General features: G+C 28.0%; 1 protein-coding gene across 1 annotated transcript; it reads left to right on the top strand.

The window, feature by feature from the left end:
- Positions 1 to 10235: 10235 nt before the first annotated feature.
- On the top strand, positions 10236 to 11561 carry LOC117908453 (probable BOI-related E3 ubiquitin-protein ligase 3). Its single transcript, XM_034822045.1, has 3 exons — positions 10236 to 10463; positions 10561 to 10852; positions 10941 to 11561. The coding sequence occupies exons 1-3, from the start codon at positions 10405 to 10407 to the stop codon at positions 11517 to 11519; spliced, it is 930 nt and encodes a 309-aa protein (XP_034677936.1). The 5' UTR covers positions 10236 to 10404; the 3' UTR covers positions 11520 to 11561.
- Positions 11562 to 12643: the final 1082 nt, after the last annotated feature.

The raw sequence follows: 12643 nt of genomic DNA, 5'->3' as shown, positions 1-12643 counted from the left end.
AAAGTGGTAGTTTTTCGGTTGGATATGGAAAAGTGGTGGTCAATCAGATTAACCATTACCATATAGTATAAAATAAAAATAGTTTCAATTGTTTGTATCTTGATTAGGAGCCCGTTTGGCAGTAGTAATTTTAGGAAGCAGTTTTAACTTTCTAATATTTAATTTTTTTTATTATTTAAATATTATAAAGACTAAAAATATTTTCTAAAATCAATGTCAAAAGCACTCTAAGAGTGCGTTTGATAGTGATTCTGGAAAGTATTTCTAGTCTTTTTTAACACTTAAAAATTTTTATTTTTCAAGTATTAGAAAGACTAGAAACATTTCTCATAATATTGTCAAACACACTCTAAGTTCCATTTATTTGCATATAACTCTTGTTTGGTTGCACTTACATCTTATTTGTTTGTATTATAATGTTGGTCCAAAGGGTTTAAATTTTGAGTTTCGTACTTAGAGGGTGATTAGTAAATCAATTTAATGAATTAATATAATTTAATAATTTAATTTAAGTAATTAAGTAAATTAAGCATACTTAATAAAATAACTTAATATCCTAACTTTAAAATAAAAAAATAACTTTAAGTATTAAGTTAAAATAATTAACTTATTTTTAATTTAAAATCTTTTTTACCTCATTTACTTATGTTTAATGAAAGTATATTTTACAACTATGATTTTATGTTCATAAAAAGTAAATATTTTTTTAGTCATCTTATGTATCTACAATACTTTAAATATGAATATTTAATATATAAATTTGTTGCTTAAGATTAATAAAAATATAATTACTAGTTAAAATTAATAAGGGTGGATATTTCAATTGAATGGTTAAGAATAAATTTTTATTTAACTTTACCAAGCAACTTTAATACTTAAAATAAAAAATAAGTAATAAGTTTTAAGTGAATTAGGGGTGTTCGGTAAAACTTAATAATTATTACTTAATGACTCAAGTTGATTTTAAATTAAATTATATTTAAGTTGTGGACTTAAAACTTATTAGTTAATTTTTACTTTAAGTATTAAGGTTTTTGAATAAAATTAATTTAAAACCTATTCTAAATTATTAAATTTATATATTTATCTTCATAAATTATAATTAAGCAAAAGAGGTCAAGTAATAGAGGAGGTCATGGAGTAACAAAGAAAATTGTAAAGGTAATTAGGGTAAGAAAATGAAAATGTGAACTTAAGAATAAGTTAATTATTTTTACTTATTATTTAAAGTTATTTTTTATTTTAAACCATATTATTAAGTTATTTTATCAAACATACTTAACTTATTTAATAACTTAAATTAAGTTATTAAGTTGTTTTAAGTTATTAAGTTAGTTTAACAAACATCCGTAATAACAATACAACTTAAAATCAACTTCTGTGATTAAGTAGAAAATATTAAATTTTACCAAATCCTCATTTATTCCTTATTTTTCTTTTTTCTTTTAATCTATTTTTCTCTCTCATGATTTTCTTCAAACTTTTTAAGATTCAAACCGACTATGAGTGACAAAGTTTTTTAGACATATCTTAATAAAAGTATAATAAATTTTATTTACTTCAATAAACAAATTATCATTTTCACTTAGGAAAAGACTTAAACACCCTCTTCTTTGTCTACCATCACAATAATTGCAATTTTGTTTTCCTTCATACACATTTGATCATGTGTTACTGTTACATCACAATGCCCATAATGTATGCACCCAAATTAAATAAATGTCACACCTACTTAACAACTTAAATTAATTTATTATATCGCTTTAGGTTATTAAGTTAGTTTATCAAACACATACTTAATAACAATTTAACTTAAAATCAATTTATGTCATTAAGTAGAAAATATTAAGTTTTACTAAACCCTCATTTAATTTTTATTTTTCTGTTATCTTTTAATCTATTTTTCTCTCATGATTTTCATCAAACTTTTTAAGAGTCAAGCCGACCATGAGTGACATAAAGATTTTTAGACGCATCTAATAAAAGTATAATAAATTTGATTCGCTTAAATAAAAAAAAATATCATTTGTCACTTATGAAAAGACTTGAACACTCTCTTCTTTGTTTACCATCACAATAATTACATTTTTTTTCCTTCATACACATTTGATCATATGTTACATCACAATGCCTATAATGTATGCACCCAAATTAAATAAATGTCACATCTACTTAATAACTTAAATTAATTTATTAAGTCACTTTAAGTTATTAAGTTAGTTTACCAAACACATACTTGATAACAATTTAACTTAAAATCAACTTATGTCATTAAACAGAAAATATTAAGTTTTACTAAACCCTCGTTTATTTTTTATTTTTCTGTTATCTTTTAATCTATTTTTTCTTTCATGATTTTCATCAAACTTTTTAATAGTCAAACCGACCATCAATGACATAAAGATTTTTAGACGCATCTAATAAAAATATAATAAATTTGATTCGCTTAAATGAATAAAATATTTATCATTTGTCACTTATGAAAAGACTTAAAACACTCTCTTTTTTGTTTACCATCACAATAATTACTTTTTTTTTTCCTTGATACACATTTGATCATATGTTACATCACAATGCCCATAATGTATGCACCCAAATTAAATAAATGTCACACCTACCAAATTCCACATGCATTACGTGTCCCATTACCTTTAGCATCTTATCTATGCTCCTACTTTGGTTTCAAATCTCAAATAAGTCAAAATTAGACTATGATTCAATAATTTAATAATTCAATAATTGAGAGCCCAAGTCTTCTAATTAATTATCATAAAACTTTCAAAATATCCATCACATTCTTGATTTGTAGTATTAGATTGAGGGGAGGTGGAGGTCAAATAAAGCTATGATTATGTTAATAATAAGTAAATGAATTGATTTCATACTTTTTAGGCTTAAAGGAAAAACATTATAAAAAACAAAATTAAATGAAGAAAAACCGTCAAGATGGCAATAATTTGGTTGCCCACTTGAAAAACACATCAAACATGTGAAATACAAGTGGGGTTGTGTTTGGTTTCACCTTGCATATTGTGAAAATGATGTTCTCCAAACTTCGTAAACATGAATTGTGTTTTCTTTCCATGATTTGTCTTTGGCTTAGGTCCAAATTTGATTGTCTATCAATCATGTGGGTGACATGAGAATAGGGTTGAAGGCTAGCCCTCTATGGATTAAATTTATTTAAATCAAAATCATGTGTTTGGAAAGTAGAGATGGAAATGAAAATTAGATGGAAAGTGATTCAAATTACTACATGTAATAAATGAAACAAAATCTTAAGAAGAGTAAGGGTTTGTTTGGTAATTGTTTTTAAAAATAGTTTTTTATTTTTTATTTAAAAAAAATACCGTTTGACAATTAGAAAATAATTTTTTTTTAAGAATAAAAAATATGGTGTTTTTAGAAAACATTTTTAGTTATTTTCATTTGTTCTTTAAATGTTATTTTAAAAAATAATTATACAAATATAGAGAATTATTAAATATATATATATATATATATATATATATATATATATATATATATATATATATATATATATAAATTATTTTTAAAACATATTTTAAAATATAGAAACTTAAAACAATTATTTTTAAAACATTTATTTGATGGAACATCATAAAATAATTTTAAAAAATTGTTCTAAAAAACCGCTTTTCATAACAACTTTTAAAAACAATTACTAAACATTGCATAAGTTTTGAATTCCACGGGAATGAAGTTTCGATTCATATTCTTGTTATATTAACTAATCTACATATAATAATAAATGAGAAATAAAATGAACTTACTTTTTGCTTCTCCAATTTCAATACTCCAAACACTCCCTTATATAAATTGTAAGATGGGAAAAAGCAAGAAATAAAAAAAAAAAATATTTTTATTTGAAAAAAGAGGTTATTTTTGGAATCTATTACCTAAGAATATATATATATATATATATATCCTTTTTAAGGATAAATGCAATGATAATATTAACTAAAACATTGAGAAGATAAGGTTATCTTTATCATTTGATATTTGAAAAAGGGGAACAAAAGACAAATTTGTATGAATTGATAGTTTTGGCCTTTAGCTCACTAAATATAAATTATTATCAAATGAATTTAGATTATAAAAAGTATCAAGCCCAATAATATAATTATATAATATATTTTTAACATATAGTCAATTTTCGATCCTTTTATGAAAAAGAAAAATATCTCTTTTTATTTTTCTTAAAAAAATATAAAATAAATTTATATTTAAAATTATTTAAAAAGTTATTCACTTTCAAGCCCTAGAAAATTTTCATTAACCCTAAACCCATTTTTCATTTCATATTTTCTTGTCCACATTTTTTTTAAAACCATGAATTAGCTTATATCACGACCATTTGTTTTCTATGCCCTAATATATGACAAAGATAAAAGAAATCTAAGAGTGCATTTGACAGTAATTTTAAAAAGTGTTTTTAATCTTTTTAATACTTGAAAAATAAAAAAAATTTAAATGTTAAAAAGACTATAAATACTTCGTAAAATCATTATCAAATGTACTATAAATGGAGATAGAAAAAAAAAATGTGTTTTCATATATTCATATAAAAATAATTACAAAGTATGATTATTCTAAAAATAATTCAAGTTTCATGTACACATGGATTAAAGGTAATATCTAAAATGATTAAAGGTAGTACCTATATCATTTAATGATAGTACCTGAATGGTTAAAGGTAATACATTTAATAAAAAAGTACATAAAATATTAATTATTTTTAGATAGTTGTTTAAAATTTGTATTTTATAAACTTAGGTTCTCATTTTATAAATTTTTTTATATGAGTACATGGACACCCACTTTTCCCTATAAAAAAAAACCCTATCATTCTTATTTGATTTCTTTACACTAAATATATGGTAAAAATAAAATAAAATAAATTAGTTAATAAGAAAAAATTATATAAAAATTATATAATTATAGTTTGTTTCCTTGTCTCTAAATTTATAAAAAGAATATTTTTCATTGCATATTTAAGGTATATCTTGATGAAGTAGAAAGGTAATCATTTATTAATTAGAAGTAATTTGTTCACATTTGAGAAATGCTTTAATACCCATTTAAAAATAATTTTAAAAGGATTAGAAGTGCTTACCAATATTGAAATATTTTTATTTATAAAAATTATGTATTTAATAAGATTTTAAAAATCATTTCAAAAAACTTTAAAAATCATTTAAAGCGGTAGTTGAATTTGTATTTTATAAGTTATAAAAGTATTTTTTTTAGAGCATAATGACTTATTCTTATCTACGTAGATATTGTTTATTTTAAACAAAAACTTAATTGAATCTAAAACATGACTATAACTCAACTTAATAATTTAAAGTGACTTAATAATTTAATTTAAGTCATTAAATATGTTTGGTAAAATAACTTAATGATATGACTTAAAGTTAAAAACAACTTTAAATAATAAGTAAAAACTATTAATTTATTATTAAGTCTACATTTTCATTTTATAATTTTACCCTCATTTGCCCTATTTACCTCCACGATATTCTTGGTTATTTCATAATCTTTATTGTTACTTGACCTCATTTCCCCTAATTATAATTTATGAGGACAAATATATTACTTTGATGATTTAAAATAAGTTTTAAGTTAATTTTATCAAACATTTATAATACATAAAGTAAGAATTAAATAATAAGTTTTAAATCAATAATTTAAGTAAAATTTAATTTAAAATCAACTTAAATCATTAAATAATAAGTACTAATACCTTTACTATGCATACATATATTTTCAAGAATTTGGTGTGGGTACTTTCAAATAACCTTTATTATATTAGAGAGATGGTTTGGTATAGATATTGAAACAATTGTTACCAAATCCAATTACTCAAAAAAAGGAAATACTTTGTCTTTACATATATTAGTAAAATACATTTATCCATACAAAGATATGATATGGTAAAGGGTGGAAAAGCTAAAAGATGAAGGAAGAATGTAGAAGACAGAGTGATTGGACCTACACACCCTGTCAATGTGATTGCTGTTTGTGAACAAAGTCTCAACCTAACAGTCAAAATATGGGCAGAGAGACAGACCTACAAATCAAAAGCTGCCCTCCCTTATAAGTGTCCTCCCTACAAGTAAGGTATGTTTCCAATACAAGAAATAATGATAGTGAATGGGACTTCCACATTAACTAGTCACACCCACTTTCAATATCCCCTTCCCAATAATTTGAAAAAAAAGATAAAAAAAGGACACACAGAAGTACCCAAGTGTTGTTTGCTTCATTTTGGCTTTTGCTATAGTGTGGTGTGGAGAACCTCATTCATTCTCTCACCATCACTCCCCCTTTGGGAATCTCATTCATCCCCCCACATTTCTATAAACCTACTTTTTACTATGCCTGCTTCACTCTTCTTTCCCAAAGATTCTTTGTTTTTTTTTCTTCTCTATTTTCATTTCTTTTATTCGTTTCAAATGTGATCTAGTTACTTCCCAACATGATTAGATCGTTATTAAATGATAAATACTGTTAAATATACTAAAAACCCGATAAATTACCTTTCGATATAACATCGTTTGTGGTATAAAAATGATCAAAAAATAAAAATTAGAGTAAAACCTCATTCATTATCTCCCCATCTCTCTCTTGGGAATCTCATACTTTTGAACATGTCAGACTCATGCATCTGACTGATGAAAGGGAGATTCTCCGTTTATGTAACTACATAAAAAGGGGAGATTCCCCGTTTCTGTAAGTGGAGGAAAAAGAGGGCAGAAATCACATTGTGTACATTGCAAAATATGCAATGAACTTTAAGTTGAATGAAAGGGAAAAGAGGATAAAGAAAAGCCCCCCCACAAGTCAAGGTGCCTTCACTTGCTCATAAAAGAGGGGAAGCACAAAGACACATGATCCTCCCCCATCTCCATCCATCCATCTACCTCTTTCTTTCTTTCTTTCATTCTTTTTTTTTTTTTATTACCCAATTTAATACTATTTTTATGCTTTTTTATTGACTCTAACCACGGATTTAGTGCCTTTTCCACATTAATTAATCCATAATGTTAGATGGGTTGTGATCCATTTCCTCCCCCTTTTTTTTGTGTGCTTTACTTTGTCTGGGATCTTTTGATTTGGGTGGTGGGTAAGCCAAAGTGTGTTTGATGGGAGCAATAATAGAGCTATGAAAATAATAATAATAATAATAATAATAAAGAAGGAAAGAGATGAAAGTGAAAGATGATGAGTAGTGTGTGAATAGAGAATCCATCTCCCCACCTTTCACCTACCCTCCCTTTTATCCTCTTCCTCATCATGCTTCTCTTTCTTTCTTCCTTTACTTCAAGGAATTTCTTCTAAATTTCTATTTACTAAACATAAAATAATACCAAATTTATGAAAAAATTAAAATTAATATTTTTCCACATGTTATTTTAATTTATTTAAAATTTTAAAATAAATCTCTATAGTAAATTAAACAAGAATTTTGGATTTTTTATTTTTTTATTTTTTAGTAAATTTTAAAGGGTGTTTTTTTTTAACCTTTTTTTATGAAAGCAATTTACTTTCAAATTTTAAGTTGTTTATTTTTCTATTTTTCATGATTTATTATAAATTTTTGGATAAATAGAAAAAACTAAAATATATGACTTTTTCTAAAAAAAAAAAAAAAAAAAAAACATGTTGGGGCCGTTTGATAACTGTTTTCCAAAATAATTTTATGTTCTCCGTAACAAAAAACCAAAAAATCATGTTTGATAACTAAAAACTGTTTTATGTTTTATGTTCTTAAGAATAAAAAATAAAGTGTTCTTTAAAAATATCTTTTAATTGTTTTATGTTATTTTGACTTATTTTTAAGGATTATTTTAAAAAATAATTATTACATATAAAAATTATTTTTGAAAATAGGTCAAAATATTTTAAGTTTCAAACATATTTCTATTTTATAAAACTTTTCAAAACAGTTTTCAAACAAACCACAGATTTTTTTTTTTACTTTTCAATACTTAATAAAAATAAGATATTACAAAAATAAACAAATTAATGCTTAACATTATTAAATACTATTTAATTTTAAATTTTATTTAAAATTAAGTAAAAAAAAAATACAAACACTACTTACTTTAATTTGAATAAAGATGAATTGAAGTGAAATCTCACCAAATTTATTTTTTAAAATGAAAATAAAAAATAAAAAAAAATCAACGTTGCTTTATTGAGAGAATGTGGAAATGAAGTGTAAGCCAGAGGGGCAAATGAACCCATATGTCTGTACGGCCTGATTCATGCTCCACAATTATGCTATAAATAAATACACTCCTTTCCCATGTGATTCCATCATTTTCTGAATTATTATTATTATTCTAATTAAAATGTCTCCTACTCTAACCAATATAAGCTTCTCACAACCATCTATTTATTCATTGATTATGGGCAGGCTCTTAGGCCTCGCCTCATTATGCGATCCACCCATTTCTCTCCTTAAATTAACATAATTTCTCTAAGTTTTACGACAATCATATAAATATACGCTCAAGATTTATCTATTTATTTTCATCTCGCCATCGAATGAGGAAACATCTAATAAATATGGGCCCACACCTAATTTATTAAAACAACGGTAAAATAAATTTCCTATAAATTTTCTCGGGAAAATGCTTGAAAAATTCATTTGTACGTGTTTGTTGGGGAAGTGGTTTTCCATGGACATCGGTTTACTTGGTCTAAGAAATCTCCTCCAAAATTTTGAATTTTAAAACATAATCGACAACTTTTTGGCTTGATTGAAGCGTAGCAGCTAGGCTTTAGGATTATTTTTTTAATTAATTTCAGTCATAAACATGTGCAAATGAGAAATTTTTTTCTTGGCAGAAGGGTCAAATGTGGATCCAAAAATTCAGCCTCAATTGAGGTGAGATTCATTAGAAGAAATTTAGTCAAAATTAAACAAATTTCAAACTTGGTTATTGTATGCCTCATTGATTCAACCGTTGAATTGAAAAAAATTTAGGATTTGTTCATAAATTATTTTTTAGAACAGTTTTATATTATTCAAAATAAAAAAAAATATGAAAAACAAGTACGATAATTAAAAATTATTTTTCATTTTTTATTTATAAAAACAGAAATCAAGATGTTTTTAAATTTTTTTTAGATATTTTTAATTGTTTTTACTTCCTTTTTAAAGATTTTTTTTTAAATAATTACAATAAATAGGTAGAATAATTAAAAATAAAATAATAAATATAAAAATTAAAATATATTTAAAATAAATAAAAAATACTTTAGATTTCCAAACATATTTTTATTTTACAAAGATCAAATAAAAATTTTTTAAAATAGTTTTTAAAAAATATTTTTACAAATTATTTTTGAAATAAGTTATCAAATGACGATTAATTTTTACCCTTTTATATATATATATATATATTAGTAAAGCAAAGCACTAAAAAAGAAAAAAAAAATCCAAGGAAAAAATAATAGAATGTAAAATATTTTAGAAGAAAGTAATTTTTAAATTTATTTTGTATTTTATTGAGATAAAAAAAGAAAATTATCTAACACACGAGTCAACGTATTGATTTTCCTGGAAACATGCCTTTAATTACAAAAAAAAAAAAAAAACATTTAATTTAATATCCAAAAATGAATACGTAATCTTACAGTTTCATCAATCTCATTTACTACATTAAATTAAATTAAATAAATAATAATAATTAAAAAATGGGAGGTGTAAGTTGTAACGTCTCCCATGCGACCAGCATGTCCAGAAGGCAGAAACTGCCAAAGAAACAGCCGGAAACACCGTACCCCTCCACTCCCACACACATTGTACTCCCTGGGGCCCACCTCTCCCACATGCTCGCCCCCACACGTGCCTTTCGGCCTACGTGGCAACCCCAGTCGGCAGTTGGGATGTGGCAGAACTTTTTATCTATTTATTATTATTTATTTTGGAGTGAGAAGGAGGAGAACATGGCGGTCGTAGTCCGAAATAAGCCCCTGGAAATTGGCTGAAATTACGGACTGACCGGATCTCTGTTGGTTGCGGATTGCTAGTCTCAGTCGCTTAAAGCATGAGGGGCGTTTCCGGTAACCGAATCTCTCTAAATTAGACAAAATCCCAAAAACAAACAAACAAACAAAATCAGTCTCCTTTTGTTTAGCATTTTTGTTTATTTATATATGTTTATATATTTATGTGTATGTGTATTTATTTTCTTTTCTCTCTCAACCAAACCCTAAATAAACCCCACCCTACACCCTCTTCCCACCCCCCTGTCTCTCTCCCTTGCATGCCTTTTCTTCTTCCTCTTCTTCATTTCTCTTTCTTCTCCCCACAAGTAACCAAATCCCCATTAAGGAGCTCTAACTCACATTCTATGCACAATCGCCATGGCTGTTGAAGCTCGCCATATCAATCTCTTTCCTTCTCAATTCATACCAAACAAAAGGTATGTTATTATCATTCACGGATGAATATATATGCATACGTTGCTCGTTTCTATTTGGTTTTCTCTCTTGATTTTGATGTAAATTTCGATTTTCCAGACAAGTGATGGGCTCTCTGGATGGAAACGGTGTCGTTTACGGAAGCCAGGTTGGGCAGAGAGGTCTGGTTTCCGAGAATTTGATGGTTCCTTTTTACAGTTCAGCCTTCGTCGATCCGGCTCCGGCCAAGGCAGACAGTGGCCTCACGTATAATCTTCCGGTTGCGAGGAAGCGGGCGAGGGACGAGTCCGTGATGATGTCCTTCCCCGGAAACTTCTCCTTTCTCGGCCAGGACATTTCTCTGCAGATCCAACAGCAGCAGTTGGAGATTGACCGATTCATTTCTCAACATGTATGGATACGAGTACATCTAATTTTCTAATTTTCTGGTTTTTTCGTGGTGAATTGGTGGCGAATTTCATTATTTCGATATTTTTCAGATGGAGAGGGTGAGGTTGGAGATAGAAGAGCGGAGAAAAAGACATTCGAGGCGAATAATAGAGGCGGTGGAGGAGGCTCTGATGAAGAGACTGAAGGCCAAAGAGGAGGAAATCGAGAACATCGGGAAATTGAATTGGGCACTGGAGGAGAGGGTGAAATCGCTGTGCGAGGAGAACCAGATATGGCGAGACTTGGCGCAGACCAACGAAGCCAACGCCAATGCTCTGAGGAACAATCTGGAGCAAGTTCTGAGCCAGGTGAAGACGGAGCAGCGGCAGAGCCGGATCAGCCCCTGCCCAGAGTACATAGAAATGGAGTGGGCGGAGGAGGCAGAGTCGTGCTGCGGGAGCACAAGTGGCGGCGACGGTGATTGCGACAGAGAAAACGAAGAGAAAGAGAGTAGAGAAATGGATGACAGGAACATGAGATGGTGCAGAAACTGCAGGAAGGAGGAGGCGTCGGTGTTACTGCTGCCGTGCAGGCACCTCTGTCTGTGTACAATCTGTGGCTCCACCCTCCACACTTGCCCCATCTGTAAATCTAACAAGAATGCCAGTGTGCATGTTAACCTCTCTTAGAAACAATATTTCACAAAATACAATTCCAAAAAAAAAAAAAAAGTAAATTTAAATTTCCATTTCATTGTCTCCAATCCCATTCATTCGTTCATTCCTTCTAATTTCCCTCACAAAATATCTCAGTAATTAAATCATCATCATCATTATTATTATTAGCAAAATAGGGTTGAATCTGACCAGTGAAACGGAAAAGCCGACACGTAGGACTCGCGTAAATGTCGCTGTGCGAATGCGGGTACCTCGTGTGGGGTGAGTGGGCAGTTTGCAGATGAAAGAAGAAGAAAGCGACGTGAGAATGGGTGGTTTTTTATTATTTATATATATATATATATAATGTCGAGAGTGGCGCCAAAACGGGCAAAAAGGAATCCAAGTACCATAAAGTCTATTGTACCTGCATCGCCATCATCATCATCATTGCGTATTTCACTCTCTCTCTTCTTTTAACTTATCTTACTCTCTCCTCAAACAAACTTCAAATGTTTATCTTCTTCTAGTATAAAATTATCGATGTCACATGCATCTCGCTAATATTACATCACGTAAAATATGGAATAATACAAAAAAAATAAAAAAAAGAAGAGATAAGTTCGATAACAATGAAAGGAAACAAACAAAAACACATGAAAAGGAGGAAGGCGTGAGACAGGAGAGAAGTGGTTGAGGGTGACTCACGCTGCTGCCTCTTCCTCTTGTCACTTTCCCAATCCTACCTCCTCCACACACACTACCTGGCTTTCTTTTTATTATTCGCATTACGTTATGACTTCCATGTTTTTTTTTTTAAATGAGAGAGCGTGAAGACAAGTGGTGGATGATGGCATCTATCATGGACTCTGCCCTCCCTGCTAAATTTGGCTCTCAATGCCTTGTTCTTGTGCTTTTCTCTAATGGTCCTGTCATTTGTCCTTATCAATTAACCTCTTGTTCAGTGAATCAAGTAAACCCACCCCCCTCCCTCTTAGTATTATAATAAAGGTATCGAAAATGTCATTATAATATGAAAGCATTACAATACCCTCTTAGTGTTATAATAAAGATATGAAAATGTGATCATATGTGATTGATTAAAATATGAAAATATAATTAAAGTAAATTAAAAATGAAAAATATGATTTAAAGTA

This window comes from Vitis riparia, chromosome 19 (assembly GCF_004353265.1).
Source record: "Vitis riparia cultivar Riparia Gloire de Montpellier isolate 1030 chromosome 19, EGFV_Vit.rip_1.0, whole genome shotgun sequence".
In the NCBI taxonomy this organism is placed as follows: domain Eukaryota; kingdom Viridiplantae; phylum Streptophyta; class Magnoliopsida; order Vitales; family Vitaceae; genus Vitis; species Vitis riparia.
The sequence above is the reverse complement of the archived record's forward strand: the minus strand, read 5'-3'. Positions and strand labels throughout refer to the sequence as shown.